At 41.9% G+C, this 20997-nt stretch overlaps 1 protein-coding gene across 1 annotated transcript in view; it reads left to right on the forward strand.

The window, feature by feature from the left end:
* Positions 1 to 794: 794 nt before the first annotated feature.
* FGF2 (fibroblast growth factor 2) overlaps positions 795 to 20997 on the forward strand; it is a 68475-nt gene continuing 48272 nt past the window's right edge. The window contains exon 1 of the mRNA XM_088452287.1: positions 795 to 1305. Within this exon, the coding sequence (XP_088308413.1) occupies positions 1128 to 1305 (178 nt within the window). The 5' untranslated portion in view covers positions 795 to 1127. The remainder of the gene's footprint in view (positions 1306 to 20997) is intronic.

The following is a 20997-nucleotide window of genomic DNA, read 5'->3' on the forward strand; positions in this document are numbered from 1 at the left end:
GGTGTCTATCTAGACACTGTCAACCTTTTTACTGTCTATCTGTTAATCCACACCCGAACTGTGCTAGCTCTTTATAAATACATAATAATGTACAGAACATTTATGAATATTACACAATCTTATACAATCGTATATGTGCAAAATCTATTTGCTAATAGAATGGAATTGTGCTTTACAGACAAGCACACAATACAAATAAGCATATGTGTGCGCTATATAAATAACTGGAAATAATAAGACAAATAACTCTAGGCCTGAATAGCATGAAGCAGGGTATATTGTTCTGCTTCCAATGCTCAGTACTGACTGCTGTTCCTTTGCAGACAGTGTTATAGCTGAATAATGAAAGATCTGGCAGCAGGCTCCTGCAGCGCAAACCCCCCATCTCTTCTCTTCTCCCCCTCCTCCTCCCTGATTGCCCTGCTCAGTAATTCGGTGCTGGGGGAGGGAGCTGAATACTGAGAAATGACTGGCAGAGCCTGTCTGACAAAATACCCAGGAACACTACTCTGCTTCTTATAGTCCATTCCTGGCAAAGTGCTTTCATTTAGCTTCCTACACTTCAGGGGCTGGAAAAATATTATGTGCTGGTTCACAGGCTGCTGCTCACAACAGAGACTGTTGCTGTTAGTTGCCTGAACTTACCAAGAGGAGGAAGAAATAGGAGGAGGGATTCACCTATATAAATAAATAAGGCCATTCTGACATAAGGAGTCCTGATAGTAGGCTGGAGTTGGAATATGATGAGGAACAGCCACCACCACACTGCCCCCAGTCCTGGCTGCCACCTCTGCTGCTCTTATATGTAACATCAGTGTGGAGCATGGATGAGACACTGGCAGGATAGCAGGAGGCAGCAGTACAGTGTTGGAGCCATAGCATCCTATGCTGATACATCATGCGCCTACAGCAGACAGGCTGCTGAGAAGATACATGTGTGTGTTACTACTGCATAGACATAACTCTTATAGGGAAAAGTTCGCTCTACTTCCAGCTGCGAGTAATTGAATGAACAGTGAGGAGGCCCTGACGGGGGAGAGACGGTGACTGGAGGACTGGGAGCCACTGCTACCTGCTGGACCCTCACTGTAACAGTGCCTGCCACTAGTGTGCCAGGGAGAAGGGGCATGGCAGCAGGAAGCATCACCACCCTACCAATAGGGCCAGATGACGGGGGTAGTAGCCTCTTCCCCCCGGGGAACTTTAAGGAGCCCAAGAGACTGTACTGTAAGAATGGGGGATTCTTCCTGAGGATCAACTCAGATGGGAGAGTGGATGGATCGCGGGAGAAGGGTGATTCACACAGTAAGTGTGTCCTGGTGCTATAGTTGTGCTGGGTGCTATAGTAAAGTCCTGGGTGATTGTTGTTGCTGTTCGAAATGAGGGGTATATATGTATCGTGGGTAACATTACATTTTCCACTGTGATTCTCTGCTACAGAAAGTGACTGATCACATACATGTACTGTAGCAATGATTGTAATGTGTGATGTCTTATAGTAATGGGTTAATGTGCTAGCGCTGGGTCTCTAAAGATGTGTAAACACCTTCACCACATCTCTGTGGAATGGCCTGTCAGGGTCACTGGCCTCCTAATGTGCCCAGCTGCCAGGATGTAGTCGCACAAGAAAATTCTAAGATAGATAGATATGAGATAGATAGATAGATAGATAGATAGATAGATAGATAGATAGATAGATAGATAGATAGATATATATAGATGAATAGATATGAGATAGATAGATAGATTTATGAATGAATAGATAGATATGAGATAGATAGATAGATAGATAGATAGATGGATAGATAGATGCTCAGGTAATTTATCAACTACAAACATGCGTGCGGTGTGGGACATTACTTGATGCACCTACAGTATGAGCCTATATATGTATAATGCACATAAACAGGTGCATGCCTCCATTCTGCTTTTTTAAAGACATGTATACAAGCAACTGGCGAGGTTGTGGGCCCTGATAGTAATATACATGTTAGGAAATGTCACGGCACAGGCCTGTCTAATGTATACTAAAAACCACCTCCTACATTATTGCTCATTGAACTTCTGTCATTTAAATATGGCAAGAGATTAATGGGACATTAGGGCTGTCTGTACTCCATTTGTCACATGCAGTACTTTGCCTTAATCTGTGTGTGTATATATATATATATATATATATATATATATATGTATATATATATAATGCATGCACACACTGTACAAACTGTGGGTGACGCAAAATCTATTCCTTTGTCAATGCTGATATTGGGGATGTTCTAAACTGTGAATTTGAAACGAAATGAGCACATTGCTCTCCAAAAATGTATTTTCAATATCCTATCCCACTATTAGACCTCTTGTTTTGCATTTTGCTGAAGAAACAGGACTTTCGCTACCATCATTATTCTCAGAGACTACACCTGGGTGCTATTTAAAAGGCTCTTTTGGAGCTTGGACCCGTTGGTTTATCATTAGCTGCTCTGCTCTGCATTCTCAAAGCAGAGGGATTTGCAATCCCTATCCCACAGTGTCCATCATCCTCTATAAATTTACATTGCCGCACATGTACAGTATCAGAAAATGCAGTGAAGTGATAGTGATAGCTAAGGTTTTGCCAGGACATCCTCTTATTGGAGCTGCTGTCCCAGCAAGAAATATTGGTCTATAAAATAAACCCCTTAGTAAACACCTTTTTTTTGTCAGAACTCACTGATGCAAGTTTGGGTTCTGCAAATTCCATATAAAAATCTTTCATTACTATAGGAACTTCATGGTTAATTTTGAGGTATATTTTTTATTGTCTTACAAACATTGACCTAGCATCACTATAATCATGAGATATTATTCGTACCTCCCAACTTATGGGAGTTAAAATTCAGAACCCATTGTGCGTGCCCGAAAAGGGGTGTGTTTTACAGAATGAGGTATGCTCTTGTAGCATACCACCATTTGCATCACTTTGGAGCCGTGCCCAGCACTCCCACAGGACACTGGGGCATACAGGTGGGTAAAGCAGGACAGTTGGGGTGTATGTATTATTTTAAATATTAGCCGTGTAGCAGATAAGCTGAGACAGAGGGGTTTATTATTATTTTTTCTTATTTTGTATAGTACCCGATACCTCCCAACTACCCCAATTTAGGTGGAACCCTCCTGATTTGGCCTGTGCAGTAAGGTGCCTACACTCTAGACAATATTTTACACGATTTGTCCGATTTCAACGCATTGGAACTAGAGATGTGCGGTTCGGTGTTACTCGTATATGTTCGGCTCTCGAAAACTGCATTATATTGGCTATCCGGCTGTCACGTGTTTTGGATAGCCAATAAGAGAAATCCGAACTAATCCAACCTTGCGATAATTTGGCGATAAGAACTGAATAAAACCGAACCCGCACATCTCTAATCGGAATGACAAATCGTGTAAAATATGTCAAAATCATGAGTGTCCACTCACGATCACGATGCCGATGCGCGTATCTGCTGGTCGTACATCGATTCTTCAGATCTTGCCTACAGCAGGTAAGATTTGCCAATCTCATACACGATTTTGTGCAATAGATTTTGTGCACGATAGATAAGTCAGATTGGACACTTTTTAGCACCATATCGTGTCCTGGAGTGCCGGGGAGCTGCCGGGGAGAGTTCAAGGGAAATGCCTCCTTCACTTGTGTGCACACACAAGCACAACTACAAAAGCTTAAAATTTGGTAGTATAAAGGCACACATCCACTAGACGACAGGCAAAAGACTGCATGATTATAACATTGTAATCACGCAGTCGTTTGTCTGTCTGTGATGTGCCTACACTGAACGAGCAGTCGTTCAGTGAAGGCAATTCAGTCATCTGCAAACATGTTGAACCTGAGGCTATCGTCAGGTTATAAAACATATTTGTACGATGATAGATGTCTAAACGACCAACGATTTTCAAACGATGTTCAAACGATTATCAAACGATCGAACGATAACGATATCGTTATTGTTTCGATTGCTAAATTTAATCGGTTAGTGGATGTGTGCCTTAACACCACAATAGTGTGCAGAGAATTTTGTATATTTAACATCAGTTCTAGCCCATTCGAAGCTTACAGCCTAAATAGTGATTCTGTGTTGCCTTTGGCAAAAGCAATTCAGAGTGAAAATAATGACATATAGTTCTGGAAACCCCCCTTCTGCTCTACCAAGCATTTGTTAAATGATATGTACTGGGGTTTTCAGCTCTATTAATTTCCCAGACCTGTCCCAAAACAAATATTTCATCAATAAAATATTTTTTTGCAGTGGTTCCTTCAGCTAATAACACCCTGAGACAGGGCCGGATTAAGACTATTAGAGGCATTAAGCACTTAAAATATGTTGGTGCCCCCATATATATTTTGCTCCCCCCAAAAAACAAAACAAAAAAGTTATCTCCAATTTTATAAAACAAAAAGTTATCTCCAAAATTCTCGCCAAGGGCTTTAAAAACCTCCAATTTGGAGAAACCCCCCATCTGGCAACACTGAACTAATCGCCGCTATGCTCACTCTCAGTGGCTGACTGAATGGGACAGCCAACATGACCAGACAAGACAAGAACCATCTTGTGAGCCTCGGTGGACCGTGTGGCAGGTTGCCAGTTACCAGATAATAATTTTCTTGTATTCCCAAGATTAATGTATATCATTAACCTCTATTATTACTATTTTATTATTATTTTTATTATTGCATATAGGACCTGATTCAGCTTGGATTGCAGTTGCTAATACGCACGCAATCGGCCAATTGTTGCATTCTGCGCATGCGTATGCATCGCAGTGCACATGCGCGAGCCGGGGTACTGCGATCGGGACTGTCGTTGCATAGGCTACGCAGACCCATCGCAGAGTGATTGACAGTAAGTGCCGTTTGTGGGTGGTGACGGGGGGGTGGTCGGCCGAACGCAGGCGTGCCACTGTGTTCGTACGCTGTTTCAGGGGCGTGCATAAATTAGCCACTGCGAAGCCATACGCAGTGTGAGGTCTCATAGCGTGTGTGGCTGGTAGCAAATTCTGAGTAAGGTCAGGGCTTGTACAAGTGAGCATATGGGTCCGATAGTACTCAACTGTACTGATGGTTTCTCTATTCTGCTACACGAAGACTGTGGCAGGAAAACGTTCTCATCACAGATTTCAGCCTATTAGTAATGATGAGCTACACATATATCGATTGTCATCAGACGACATGAAGACAGCAGGAACCAGAGTTAGTGTCACTATGACCACAGTCACAAAAACTGTAGGCAAAAGTGTTCTGCAACCTGGAACATACATAGCAGCAGTGTATGATAACATCTGATACATTGGGTAAATCATTCAATGCAATGAGGAGGAACAAGATATGCTGGTACACTTCATGAAACGAAACCAATCAACAAATGTGCTGTCCTGACCTTCAAGAGGTGATAAGTGTTTTGTTACTTTTATTCACGTCCTCTATGTAACGGAAGTGCCTACTATCCAAGGAAGTACTGGGAGGCAGTATACACTTTCTGCTGACACTTAGAGACCGTTATAACAAGTTCAAAACGGGAAAATAATGAGATTGTTGACTCAACTTCAGTTATGGACTCAAGTTATGTTAAAGGTTTTAAATTTCATGGTTTCTTGTGTTAATTATGTATGCGGTACACCAGTAATCAAGCGTCAACTTGATGATTTTTTTTCTCCACTATGAGCCGTATTCAATTTTAGCCGAGCCACGATACTTTTTCGCGGCCCGGACTTTTCGCCTACTCCGCCTGTTTTGTAGGTGGAAAAGTATGGGGCGCGTGCCGGCTTTATCCCATATTCAGTTTGAAAGTACGCGAAAACGGGACCCGGCGAAAGTAGAACAGGCGGAAAGTCCTGTCAGATTTTGGAAAATCAGCCTGAGACCCCCCAAAAGATGCTCTGACATGGGGGTTCCCTATGGTACCCCCTGATTTGGCTTGCTGAAGGTATTTGGTGTTTTTAAACACACTCAATAGCTGGTAAATAGCGTTTTTCAATACGTGATGCAGAATAGTATTCTGGAGTATTTTTTGCAGAAAATAAGTTATCCCAGCTAATTTGGGGTGCTTGAAAATGGGGGTCAGCATATTTAGAAGTTGCTAAAGTGAAGTTGAAAAATTAGTGAAAAAATCCACCTGCCGGAAGCACCTGCAATCAAAAAAACACATGGGGCATACTTGGGGACCCCCGCAGAGTCAAGTTCGCTAGTTTTTAACTTTGTACCCCAACATTGTTTTTTTCGCCCCCTTTTTCAAAGTAATTTTTAGGGGTGTCCTTAAGTGTTTTTTTTTTATTTTTTGACACAGTTTACCTTTGGGGGACTGTCTGAAGACTGCAGGGGGGTTCCCGCAGCGTTGGACCCCAAAACCCCAATTCTGCACTTTTTTTCGCTTGCTATTCATAGGCGAAACTTTTTCGCTTACTACATTGCATTGACTTTATGCCTAGGTGGAAAGTCTTTCAAATTGAATACGGGGTAATCGGCGAAAAAGTATCGCGGATCCGGACTTTTCGCCTCAAATTGAATACGGGCCTATGAAAACAGAGGCCCTCATTCAGAGGTGGTCGGAGGATGCAAGCGGTCGCTCAGAAACTGGGCGGCCGCTTGCATCCTGACCGGCCGCCTCTGTTTCGGTCGTTAGGCTGTGGGTTAACACCCACAGCTCTAACGACCGCTAGGGTGATGGTCGCTATGGTCCTTGACCATGGCGACCATCGGGGCTTACGACGAGACCCTATGGAGAGCCGGAAGCTCTCCACTGACATCACTAGTGATGTCAGTGGGACCTCCCCCAAACGGCAGGCGTTCCCATGGGAACGCCTCCGTTTGGGCTGCCACCCCCCCGGCCTGCCTTCCAAATGGGGCGAGCTGTCAATCAACATCGACAGCTCGCCCCCTTTGGAAAGAGACCCGCTACGACCGGCGCTGTCGGTCGTAGCAGGTCTCACGCATGCGCACGAAGGAGCCGGCTCCCTCGTGCGCATGCGCACTAGACAAACATCGAGGTGGCCGCCTCTGAATAAAGCCCAGAGTACCCTGCTGATTTTTTTTGTGGTAGTAATGGATACCTTTTTTAAGCAACCCCAAAAAAATGGGATACCTAATGTCGATGGAACCTAGCGTTTTTAATTCTATTCGAAAAATGTGCGTTTTTGTCGTAATGCAAAACATGAGCAGATAAAGTAATTTAGTTTAGATTTTTGGATTTGGGGTGAAAAGTTACCTTAGGGGTCCAAATTTCATGGTGATTCCTTAATAAACACCTGTGCTATTTCAAATAAACTAGATAAAGAAGCCACGATTAGTAAATAATTTAATAAATTGAAAAATCAATATTTAATAAACTAATTGTCAGACAGTCGAGATATATGGCAGAAGTAGTTGTCTTGACATCCTCTCTTAACTAAAAAAAATGTTGTAGAAATCTGAGATGGGTGGTAGACACCCCTGGTTGAACTGACATGGAATGACCCTATTATTTTTGTTTGATTATTTGTTGGTTTGACCTCAAAAATCATAAGTGGCACAAAGTGCTAAGCCTAAGAAACATCGGCATTACGTATATAAACCCACTATTGTGATAGTAGACCTAATGGAGTATCTAGATGGATAACGTTCTCAACGGTAGAGATTAGTCATTGGGTCGGTGGGTGGGTGCGGGGGTTGGTCACAAGCAAAATATAGAAAGTGAAGTACATTGCCAGAGATCATATAACCAGACATTACACCAGACTACAGATTTGCCTTAGGCTGCTTAGCAGATTGGGATGTTATACAGATAGAACCAGCATATACAAGTGTAGAGTTAGATACAATTTATGTAAAAACAAACAAACAGGTATAAGTTGCATGTAGAGTTGCAGGTATTTAAAGATACAGGGTTCAAATTTCCTGCATGGTGTATTGTGTGTTTTAATACAGGGTAAAATTAAACTGCAAGTATTTCTTAACAATGCGCACATTTATATTACACCAGGAATGTAAAGCGTGTTGATCAGTCAATCGTGGTATGCTAGGCTGTAGATCATCCTCATCATTATTTAACGAATGCTCAGCTGAACACACTTTTGTTTCAAATTATGAATGGTGGTGGGAAGGTGTGGTAGATTATGGTTTATTTTTACACATGAAAGTAGATCACAACCTATTGGAAGTTGGACATGCCTGTATTACACTATTACTGATCAGTGGATTACCCAGAGTTCTCCTGTCTGTTTGGGTTGCTGAGAAACAACTCACATGATGGCGGAGAATCACAAATGGACTGTGCTAGGGAGAGGGGATCTGCCACTGCTTGCGTCCAACTTTACATCAGCCGCCTCTATTTCATTAGATGTTTTTGCACACTTGTTTACACCTTTTTCCTTCCGTGCTAAAAACCATTACAAATTATGTTATTTCACTGAATGTTTCCTTGAGTAGAACTTGTGAATAATTACTTACTTGACAATGAATCCATTGATGAAAATGGTAATGGTAAATCTGTAAAACTATTAAATGACTAAAATTGTGTAATTATGGAAGATTACTGGTCATTTCCACGCAAATCAGACCAAAAAAATTCCTTAAACAGGTTTGTTCTTTCAGAAGTTCATCTTGTGGAATCCGGAACAAAATGTTCCAAAATAAAGTCAGGATCAAAATTAGGCGAATGATTTAGGGAATGGACCTGTTAAATCCTCCTATCTGTTGGTGTAGTTAAGTACACTGACAGGAAGCTATTATATAAAACTTTCTCGCACACTTCCACATGAATGACAATCCTGGAAGACTTGCATTAAAATCCATCAACAAGCTATCATTATGGTTTCTATGTTCAGGATCACCTTATAGGAGAACGTGTGTTTGCCTGTAGCATAAATAGATGTGAGCCACTGATGATTACAACATTTTAAACTTATTTTATTGAGTGCATAGGTATAGTACAGGATCAGCTTTTATATACACAATTAAAGGTAAGTGGTTCACTGGCGCTGCCCCTTATAATCCTAAATGGAATATAATATATGACAAAAAGATGGAATAAACTTATTTATTTTATTTCTACACCTTCTGCCCCTGGAAAGCAGTGACTGAGGATTGGAACCATTACAGATAAGCTTTGGGGCCCACTACATCTATCCCCTTGCAGAGTCGTTCGGAGTTCCTAGTTCCGGATGGTCAAGGGGCCCCAAATCTATACTTATGGTATGAATAAAATACAAATATCTATTTTGCACTGACACTTTATTGCTATAGTGATTCAGTGATATACAGTCCCTCATAGAAGATATGTTTTACTGTGTTATTCTATGCACCATTTTTAAGAATGTCATGTAATTTTGTCTGTTTTAGCCCATACCAGGGGCAGAAGGTGTAGAAATAAAAGAAAATTGTTTATTCCATCTTTTTGTCATATATTATATTCCATTTACCATTATAAGGGGCAGCGCCAGTGAACCACTTACCTTTAATTCTGTATAAAAAAGCTTTTCTTGGTCCATATAGGTGGAAGGACCTAAGCGGTTTTAGGCTGCAATAGGAAGCGCCTTTTCCTTTTTTACCCCTAGGAGCGCCATGTTACTTACCCCCCTCCCCATACTTTACTATAGTACTGGATCAAATTAAGCATGGACCTGTCACCTAAAAGGAAGTTAAGATTATTTTAAAGGGTTCTGTGAACAATAGGTAATGATAGTTACTTCTCTCTGGCACTGCCTGTTGAATACATCTTATGGTAACCCCTCTGAAGTGCATGTATTACAGTGTTTCATTGTGCACATAAACAGTGTGTCAATGTTCTCTTCTTGACCTTTGCCTGTTTACCCTAAATGTTAACAGACCGATGTAAGATTCGCAATTATTGCCCACTGAATCCCAGTGTTTAAAGTAGATTTTAGATTCATAGCTCTTCTAGTACTCAACATGCATTTTCCATGTTTAATTTCTGTTCCCAGCTTTATGACAGCTACTTTTTATGAATATTATGCTCAATGTACTGTTTTGCTTGGGATATCTTGTAAAATAAGACAAACTATTAGAAAGTTATTTTAAATATTGATGGTACTGTAAGCTTCAGATCTGTAACTAGATATTTTAGTGCCTTATACAAAAGAGAACACTTGGACCCCCTACTCCATCTTGGTAGCAGTGATAGTAGATTTACCTAGACCCAGTGGAGTGAGGTGAAGTCAATGGCTGGGGAGGCACACATGGAGATGGATCTGAGTGCTAGGAGCCTGTCTCGCTCCCTACTCACTGTAACTCTCCCCTCACTACACTAAGCTTCAGCATCCATTGTTTCTCCTACCTGCATCACTGTGTCTTCTCTTGCTGCTGTTAGCTCTGATCTCTAAACACTGTAGTGCACTTCCTGGTCACATGACATCCAAGATGTCCATCAGTGCTCAAGGCACACCCCCCATACTCAGAGGCATGCCTCTATTAGCTCTCTTTCTGTGCAGCTTACTGCCTGTGGTGTGGCCCCGTCCCCAGCTCGGCAAGCAGTATCTGACTAAAAGTGAGGCTGAGCTGTTGTCTGACTCATCTCCCTGCTGTCCCAGGGAGCTCCACAAAGCTGGTAAGTGTTAACTATAAAAGTTATTACAATAAACAAAGAAGATGTTTAAAATATCTTCTTTGTATTATTCTAATAATTTTGATTTCAAATCTCAGGAGTATGACAGGGTAGCCTCTGCATCCCCTGTCTACACGTCCCTGGTGCACACATATACAAACTTAGCATACTTATCTAAACAATTAACTTATATAATGAAAACTATTTAATTTACTATATATATGTATATATAGATTTTCCAACAGCCAAACTCTCCATCATGTCCCAGACGCCAAGGTGCACACTGAATAACTGCACACCCGTTATGTCCTGCGCCATAAAATTATTACAGCAATCTTTACAATAAGCCCCGTCACTGTATCGCTAATCCTCGTCATGATAATCGCGGGTTTTGTTATAACTTTTTATTTATTGCAGCAGAAAAATAGTACACATAAGCTGCAATATGACTGAGTCTGTATGGGAAACACAACAAAACTTGGGATGGAAAAAAGCTGTGGCCGCTGCATCATAGCACTTCGTAGACAGATTCAGAGACTAAGTCACACAGAGATATACAAGCGTTTCATATAAAATTAATCATCAGATAAGGAACCAGCCAATCAGCTCGTAATTGCCCTGTCACAGGCTGTTTGAAAAAATGACAGTTGGGAGCTGATTGGCTGGTACCTTATCACCTTTCACTTTGTCTCCTAACACTGCTTAGTAAATAGGCCCCTATATATTATACCGCCATCCTGAGCAGCATTGTGTCTTCTCAATAAATGGCTTGGCCCCTTACTTTTGACTCCTTTGTGTTTTTGTTTCCTGTGGGTTAATTTATATAATTAAAAGATAGGAAACATATTAATTTTGTTCAGTTAACAAAAGAATTGGAGGGAGGGGGGCGCTCCAACATTTCTCGCACAGGGTTCTAGTAGACCTGGAGCCGGCCCTGGTGTGGTCAAAATGTGGACATTCATAATACAGGCATGTCATATTTTAACTGTAATGACCATGTGTATATTTTGTATGTCGACATTTTGACCATGTCTACATTTTTACCTGTCTATATATTAATTATCTATATTATGTACATGTCAACATTATGTCCCTGTTGATATTTTGACCGTCTACATGCAGATTGTTGACATATAGTCCATGTTACCATTTTGTTTGTCTTTTTTTTTTGTAACAATATTTTTTTATTAAGACAGATTCAGATACAAACGTAATCAAATGACATATAATAACACAGTATACATAGTTTGATGGCAAAACAAAAGTTGGCATATCAGTAAACAGATACATAAATCACAATTGGTGAATTTTACTTGAACAGACATTTTTTAAATTGAATTGCAATATAGTGAAAGGTACAGATGGAAATGCTAATTTCACTTCAGATTTGCCGAATATTATAGAACAAAAGGGTGCAATATGCATAAACTACTGTATTAGATTCAGATGTTCTACAAAAATAGAGAAGTCTCATATTTTATATTTTTTTGTAAAGAAAAGAAAATGATAAGATAGTTAAATAATTCTTGGGGAATGGGGGAGAAGTACAAATGAGAAATGGAAAGAAAGAAGGGGGAGGAGGGGGGAGGGGGTTAGGGGGAGCGGCCGAGCCAGTGAGTGAGGGGCACTGCATCCCCAACAGCCAGTCACTTATCATGGATAAGATATCAAGGGGTACGTTTCATGATTAGGGCAGGGCATCAGCATAAGTAGTATGCGACTGCAGCCATTGTGTTGATCTAAAACATCTAGATATCATATTTTTCTGTGCGATGTGGTTTGGAGAAGCAAGGTGAATGTACTAGTGAGTAGAAATGAGAGATCAATTTAGACATTTGGTCTGGTCTAAGAAATGACGGATCCAATTAGTTGATCCAGTGATTATCTGATAGATTATGTAAGGACGTGTTTGCATAGTGTTGCGATTGGAAATAGGCGAAAATATGATTTTTGATAAACCCAAATTTTTCAATCACATTTTGAAAAGATAACGGTTTCCGAGATGAAGTATCCATGATACATCTAAGCGAAGAAAGCCCATTTCTGGACCAGGAGCAGAAGGGATTTGGAAAAGCTGGGTTCCCACAGAATGGTAAAAACAGAGAACAGGAGGGATTTAAATTCCAAGCTTTTCTTGTTTTGAACCACACTGTTCTAATGGACATTAGCAGTGGATTCTCTATTACTGTAAGAGGGATGTCCTTTTTTGCCATATGAAGAAAGGCCACTAGATGAGTGTCAGGTATGAGCTGTTGTTCCAATTCAGAATTGGCATAATAATTTTTAGAGTGTATCCAATCCCTAATATAAGCCATATGAGGGAAATTAACACCTCCTTCTTTTTTGTTTTTTGTAGGATTTTAAGGCTAACTCTGGGTTTATTGCCATTCCATATAAAGCGACGAAAAGTGGCGTTCAGACTCTGCTCGTCTTTATTGGTTAGTACTATAGGTAAAAATTGAAAAGGAGAGGGGATAAAGGATACCCCTGCCTTGTTCCCCTAGCAAGAAGATCTGGGGCACATAACATTGTTAACTATTAGTTTGGTTGTGGGATTGGAGTAGAAAAAGTGGATCAGGTTGATGAAATTCGGGCCAAATGCTCTTTCCTTCAGCACCCGATATAGGTGGGGCCAGGCTATCTTATCAAATGCCTTTTCTGCTTCAAGGCTTAACAAGACATTTTGAGAATTTGTACAATTCTTAGATGCAACAATGGCAGAAATAGCAGATCTAATACCCAGGACCGAGTGTCTTGAATTAGTAAAGCCTAGTTGGTGGTGGGTTAAAAGGGAAGGCATCAATGTTTGTAGTCGGGTAGCAATTATTTAGTCCTGATTTAGGAGCATGATGGGATGGTAGGACCCCACCAGCTCCTCATCTTTATTGGGTTTTGGCAGTAATATAGTATGGGCTTCCTTAAAGTCTGGATAGGTCGCCATACCTTTTATGATATGTTGGAATAGGGATGTAAGAGCAGGAGTCAGGTCCTCACATAAGAGCGTATAGTATTCGCCACTAAAGCCATCCGGCCCCGGAGCCTTATTGAGTTTGAGTGTATGAATGGTACGTCGGACCTCCTCAACCATCACATCTGACTCCATTATCTCCCATTGTGACCTTGTTAGTTTAGGTAGGTGTGCCTCCGAGAGTAAGAATAATGCTAAGTGAGGATAGTCAGGGTTGGCTAAATATAATTCTGAGAAGTATGAATGGAAGCTATTTGCTATGTCCGATTGTGAGGTAATAACACCTCCTGGGGTTTTTAATTTGGAAATACATTTTCTTTTGGATTGTTGGCGGACCATGTGCGACAATAATTTTCCCGCCTTTCCACCCCATCTAAAATATCTATTGTTAGCGTAGGACACTTTTAGCTGCGCTTCATTATAAAGGAAGGTGTACATTTTGTTTGTCTAAATAATGTACCTGTTGACATTATGGTGTCTTATTACGATTGTCTATATTTTGAATGTCTTAATGATATACCACACGTGGGCCTGCTGCACAGATTAACACTAGTCATATTTGCAGACAGGTCTAAGGCATTTTCACACTGCACATGCTCTGGAGCCATACTTACATGCTCTCCCGGAAGTTGCAGGAGGCTTACAAATTTTCTGGGAGCCCCCCACATCCCCAGATCCCCCGCATCCTCCTAGTGAAGTGGGCAGGATAGGGAGATGATTGCCGTGAATCGCGGCTCCGTATGGAGGCATGGGGCTAAATCATATGAAGTTTAGCCCCAGCCCCTTCTCGCGCTCCCATGATTCGCTGCAGTTTCCCATGATGTGGCGGTGCCTAATGACGTAGGCCTGTCCCTCAAAATGACCAGCTGTGTCTGCCCTCCGGTCATCTCCCAGGGAGCAGATTACAAAAGTCGGTGAGTATGTCAGGATTGAACAAATGCAAGAATGGACAATGCTAAGTTGCACGCATCTCCACTTGTGGCTGAGCATAGCTGGGTGGTAACAGAGTGTTCGCATGTAGGCTATGGTTAGTGAAGGCCTGTTGAGGAATTTACATTATTGCAGGCTAAGTTGTGTTCATGCATGAATATACCTGTCTTCAGATCTTTTGTATCAGGTATAGGGCTGGTACAAGTGCAAACTGATAATAATGACATCTGTGCAACTAAGCGTATAGGGCAGTCGTATGGATGCGTACAACTATGTATGTGGTGCATGCAATGCAGGTATATAAATACGGCTGAATCACATTCAACTCTGGATCAGCCATAAGTGTCTATTACCAGAATCCAGTAAATATATATAACTTTGTACTTGATGGATATGTGGCAAATACTACAGTATAAGTGGCTTGGAGTCATATAATGAACACGTCCCGTTAGGCAGATTTCTTTCTTTATGCTTGAAACAGAGAATATATATATATTTTTTGTCCATGCCTTGGATGAAGGGGGTTAGTGGTTAAAGTGCTGGCCTAAAATACACAATTTTGTGGGTTTGTTTTCGGCCTTAGCCACTTAACCTCCGTGTGATGTTGGGCAAATCACTCTCCTCTCCCTTCCTCGGCTTACCAACCTGCACTTGGGAATTAAAATATGTTTTCTTAACGCCTGCTGGGATTCTTCTGTGCAGTGTGCAGCATGCTTCTTATCCAGCAGCTGTGCAAAGGATTTTCTAAATGCCAAGAGTGATCAGGATCTATGTCATTATTTGTTATATTATATTTATTATATGAAGTATTTTATTAATTATTATTAGTGTTAATTATAAAGGCGTCTCTATTTCCCTACAGATTGTAAGCTTGCGAGCAGGACCCTCTTACCTTTTGGTGTGTCTGTTATTACCCAGTCTTGTTTTATTACTGTTTTGTTACCAATTGAAGAATGCAATGGAATATGCTGGAGCTATATAAATAAATGTTAATAATGTGAATAAAAAATAAATTTTGTTAATGATTTGGTCAATATTAAAATCCCACTTTATCCCACAATTTATCTTGTAGTTTCAGATAAGTGTTTATTCACCCAATGTCTTGAAGAAGAGCAGGTCAAGGTGACTTTAGGGAGGTGGTGATGTTAGTACTGAGCATTCCATAATGTATTTATTCTGGAATATTTCCTAGTCAGATAGAGGTAGGGTTCTTAGTTCTCATTAGTCTGTACCAGCTTCTGCAGACTTGATATTAGCTCCCTGACACTTTCTGTAATATGAGTATATTTTCCTGTTTAAAACAAGAATATATCACCATTACAGTATTCTCTATTAATGGATTTACCTTAGGTATGTGAGGAACGTTCTAACTCTAAGGGGTAAATTTACTAAGATTAGAGTTTGGTCGAGTTAGCATTCTCTGGAGAATTTGGGAATTTTTTTCCTCTCACAAATTTAATAATGACAAACTCGGGAGAGAAATCTCCTTTGCTAAGGGAAAATTCTGGAGAGTTAGCAAACTCTCTTCACTTCACCATCGGTCAAACTTGAGTAACTTTTCACTAGTGAAGCTAGGATTCGGGAATTTACCAAGATGAGAGTTTCTAAACTCTCATGAGAAAAGACAAAACTCCTGTCCAAATTTGTGAAATCAATTCACCTGCCTGTGAGCTGAGAGTTCAGCAGAAACATACTCAGATCAGTGTGATCCATGTATGTTTCTTCCTGTAAATAGTTAATGAAGGGTTAATTTTTATTAAATAAATGACATAGGGTCCCCCCCAAAAGCATAACCAGCCCCGGGCTGGTTCCTAAAATTGCAGGGGAAAAAATGTGTAGGGTTCCCCCATAATTTAGGAACCAGCACCTGGCTGCAGGGCCAGTCCTGGTTTTAAATATAGGGGGAAAAAAAAGCGTGTTGGTCCCCCTATATTTAAAACCAGCACCGGACCCAAACCGACCAGGGTGTAATGCCACAGCCAGGAGACCCTATCACCGGGTCTCCCTAGCCAAGGCATTAGCACCCCAAGCCGGTCAGTCCAAGTCGGGAATCTCAGGGGAGGTGAGGACCCCCCCAAGAAGGGGTTTCCCCTCTCCTGAAACCCCAGGCTTAGGCTGAAGCCCGGGATATTCCCCACACCCCTGGACTGAGGGTACAAAACTGTTGTATTTTACAGTGGAACTACAGGTGTCAGCATGCCTGCCCTTTTTCACTTGTGGAACTAGCAGGCGGCCGGCACCCGTACCAGCACTGTAAAATAAATATTTAAATAACCACAGTACACACACCGTATACAGTCTAACTTTAATACATACACCTATCCCACTCACTGTTCATGTCCACTTCTCCATGTAGAATCCATTGGGAATACCTACAATAAAGATCCCATACTCACCATCATCCTGGCGCCGCTTTCCGTAGCAGGACAGATGTAAGTATGTGTTGTCACATATACTTACACTACGCAAAATGACAGATGATCGTTGTCAGCTTATTTCCCACGGACCACTAGCCAATCAGCGTCCGCTTTACTTGTAGCGGCCGCTCATTGGCTGGTTACACATGGGTCCCAGCCAATGAGCGGCAGCTACATGTAAAGTGGCCGCCTTCTGAAGAAATTGTCAGTGAGAAAGAAACGCGTCAAGTGTGTCTTACACTTGACACACTGAGGCAGCGCTGCAGAGCAGCAAAAATCACTGGGAAAACGGCGGTGCCCATTTTACCGGAGACCTGCGCATGCGCAGTAGATTCTGGCACTAAGCCAGAATCTACTACCAGTGCTGCGCCACGGGACCACCGGAGAGAGGAGTCTGCACACGGGCCCCCTCCTCTCTTGAAACGCCCTTGCACAGGTAAGAATCACCTGACAAGTTTGGAGCAACAAGTTCCTGCCTGCTCTCAAGCTGAATATCTTCTGGAATATCCTGTAGGAGTGGTGATCCCTGGCTATTTTTTATTCTGGGGCATCTGTGACGGACCCCTGTTGCCCCCTGGGTCAGAGTTGAGACTATTTAGCAGTGGCTGCTTTCGGTGTTCTCCTTCTCCACTCCCATGTGCCTGGCGAAAGTGTCTCCGGCATCTCTCCTCGGCGGCTCCGCAGCTGGAGGGCTCCTGGGGGGAAGTGCATTCCTCTGACCTCGCTGTGCTTCGTAGGCTGTCTCCCTTCTCCCGGGGCTTCTCTGGGTGCTCCTTGTATTTAATGCTGATGGTGGACATCTCTGACACCTTTGAGGCTCCTGGTTGTGGTTATTTAATTCTCCTGGCTGGGTTACTTACTGATGTGCCCCCACCTGCTGGTCCCTCTAGGTCAGTATCTATTATCTGTTCCCAGTAGTGGTGTGTTTCCTTAATTTGACCTACTACATCTGGATTATGTCCACAGTTTGGTAGCTTTGCCTGTACTATATTTCTTTTCTGGAGGACTTCTGTGACTTTATTGCATAATATGGGAAAATTAGGTAGCACATCAGCAGCTGCCTCTAAATTGGAACAATTTACTCGCACTCTTGCCCCCTCCCACTTTCGGCTGATAACCCTCCTGCGGCTCCACCACCTCCTCCCTTTGCCTATTTCTGCAGGTGACCCCTCTCTCTCCATCACTCAGATCCTTCAGGCCATCACTGCTTCAACAAAAAGTGTGAAAAATAACATTGACAATGTGCATGTGAACATTTCTTTGTGGGAATGAGGCCGAGCACCATATCTCAGCTGTGGAGGATCTCACTGGTTCTATGCAGAGATAATTTGCGCCTCATGGGCCTTTAGGAGTGGCCTAAGGGACGGGGATGTACTCCAGACTACCGGTAATTCCTTGTAAACTGGCTTTTGCAATTGCATGGTAGGGAGGCCTTCTCCCCTCAATCCTCTGTGGAAAGGGGTCATCGAATTCCTTCCAAGTCCACTTCTCCTGGATTCTTGCCAAGGATCTTTATAGCCTGTATGCTTCACTTCACTCCTGGTTCAGCGTAGGCTTTGTGATCAACAGCTTCAATACTCTATGCTGTTCCTATCTCATCTCCGTGTGGTGGTGGAGTGGAGTACTCACTTTTTCAATGCCTCCGGCTAGGCTGAGGCTTGGCTGGAGCAGTGCCGTGGCCGCACCGATGATGTACTCCTGGACCTTAATGTGTTAGACCTAGTGCTCTTCCCTAGTTCTGGTTCGGTGAAATTGTAAACTTCTTCTTGTCTTTAAATATCTTTTCCCAGTTACCGTACTTATTTGTCTGATATCTTCTTTTGTTTTATATTTTGTTATTATGCTGTGTTGATTTTGTACGTCATGCACTGCCCCGATTAGGCTTTTTTGTATATATCATGATTTTGTGAGCATATTTTAGTTAGTTTGATTTTTATTTGTACACCAAAATAAGTTGTACCTGCTGTCATTTTTGCATGCCATTATGTAGTGGATGCATTTTGCACATGCTATCTTGGACTCAATTGCTCTTAAATTCTAAATCAGGCTCAGTGTATTCACAGAGTAGTCTACTAGAGCAAATATCATGTAGGAGGACTACCTTTTTTTTTGTTAAATCTATTTAGATGAATGTGCAAAATACAATATACAAATAAAAGTCGACATTGAAATTTTTTTAAAACTATAATGAAGAGGGAGGGGAGAGGGAACGGTGCACACGAGGAGGAAAACAGAAGGAAGGAGAGGTAAGTACAATATTTTAGTCAGGTAACACATGAGCCATAAAGCGAAACTACTATATGGAAACCGGAATTGTAAATTAAATGTATATAACAAATAAGGATTAGAGAAGTAAACATAATAATGCACAATACAGGCAGAAGTATTCAAAAAAGGAAAATTAAACACGGATTAAGACCCATTTTGTTGTAAACGTTAATATAGGAACCACTCAGTAGATTCGTAGAATTTGGGGATTTTTCTTGAGAGGTAAAGTCCAATTTTGCAATAAACAGACCCCATTTACTATCAAATTTTTGGACTCCGTCCTCAATGTTTGGAAGCGTAGAACGCCTGTCATAATACAACAATTGGAGGGCCCTAAGCTTGACCTCTTGCAAAGACGGATTGTACCAACTAGTCAATGGATTAAAATTACTTTCTTTGCTAAGGTAAGTAAGAAAGAAGCAAGGTTTTGTTATCAGTCCCCAGGTTCCAGTTAGGAGGACTACTGTACCTTTAAATTAGTCTGCAACATGCAGACAGCTGTAACTTTAATTTTTTACACTTGAAATTCACTGCATTATACATCAATAAATATTGGGGAAAAAACAATGACCCATTAATTTGTGTGGCTCATTTATTTCCACAGGATTCCTTCATCTATATGAACAACTACCTTTTAAATGAATGGGATAAAGGAATGGATGGGCCATTCACCATTGACATGAATGGGTAAAATGGTGCAACTGCTTGTGTTAACTCCTAGTGGATATGTAAACAGTATGCTCGCATATAGAGATTGATGGACTTTCTCAGGTACACAACATGCTTCTCTTGCTTAGAACTTACTGAAATGGAAAAAAAACATCCAGCAAGACACAGTGCTAAGCTAATGGATATGCAGCCAGCAATTCAAGGCTAATTCTTTGGGGCGGTATCTGCAATAAATCAAGTTTCAACAACTGAGATGATCTCTGTGTAATATAGATACAGTAATTGGAGGAAGGGATCTATTTTAACTGGCAATTTGGTCTGTGCAAAATACATAACCAGCAATTGAGGAGGGGGGGAGTCAGTATATTGGCAGTACTATGGGAAGAATCTCTGAAAAATGTCTCCTACAACTGGGGGAAATCTGTATTCAATGTACAGTTGGCAATTAGGGGTAGGGGATCTTTGAGCAATATATAGTCAGCATTTTAGGAAGGATTACTGAAGGGCTTTTCTGTGCCCTGTGCCGGCCATGCCTCCAAAGCGCATGACGTTATGCGGAAGAGATGGGGCTGGCAGTGCCGAGAATTACAGCACGACATGGAGCATCCTCACTATGCTCTGGGGGGTGGGCTGTAAGGGCAGCTGTGTGCACGTCTGGAGTGTCCAGAGGACGCTCCGGTCAGCACTGCTGCAGCAGCACTTCTGGCCGCAGGGTGTCATTCCAGTCACCCTGCCAGCCAGATGCAAGGACCATGTAATATATGTCAAGCAATTGGGTGTAGTCTCTATACAGCTAGGAGATATTTAATTTCATTTCCGCAATGGGAGAAATGCGGTCAAACCCTGAAAATGTGTTCCAGGGCTTGTATGCGGTGGGTAATGTGATCTTCTGATGGCGTTACCCTATAGAAGTCTATGGGCTTCTCTTCGGCGAGTGCTGTGACAGGGATCCAATCCCTCTCAGCAACCCCCGCGACGCATGTGTCTTTCTGCGCATGCGAAGAATGACACCAGAGGGACTTCTGGGTCATAGAGCCAGAAGTCCTTCATTCGCAAAGGACCGCTCTTATCGAGAGAGCAGTCCTTTGTGCTTTGTGCTTTCCTTCATGCATAACTGCTTGCAAAGAGAGGCAGGATGCATCGCATCCCGAATGCCATGCATCATGCATCTCGCCCA

This window comes from Taudactylus pleione, unplaced genomic scaffold (assembly GCF_031769625.1).
Source record: "Taudactylus pleione unplaced genomic scaffold, aTauple2 ptg000036l, whole genome shotgun sequence".
Lineage (NCBI taxonomy): Eukaryota > Metazoa > Chordata > Amphibia > Anura > Myobatrachidae > Taudactylus > Taudactylus pleione.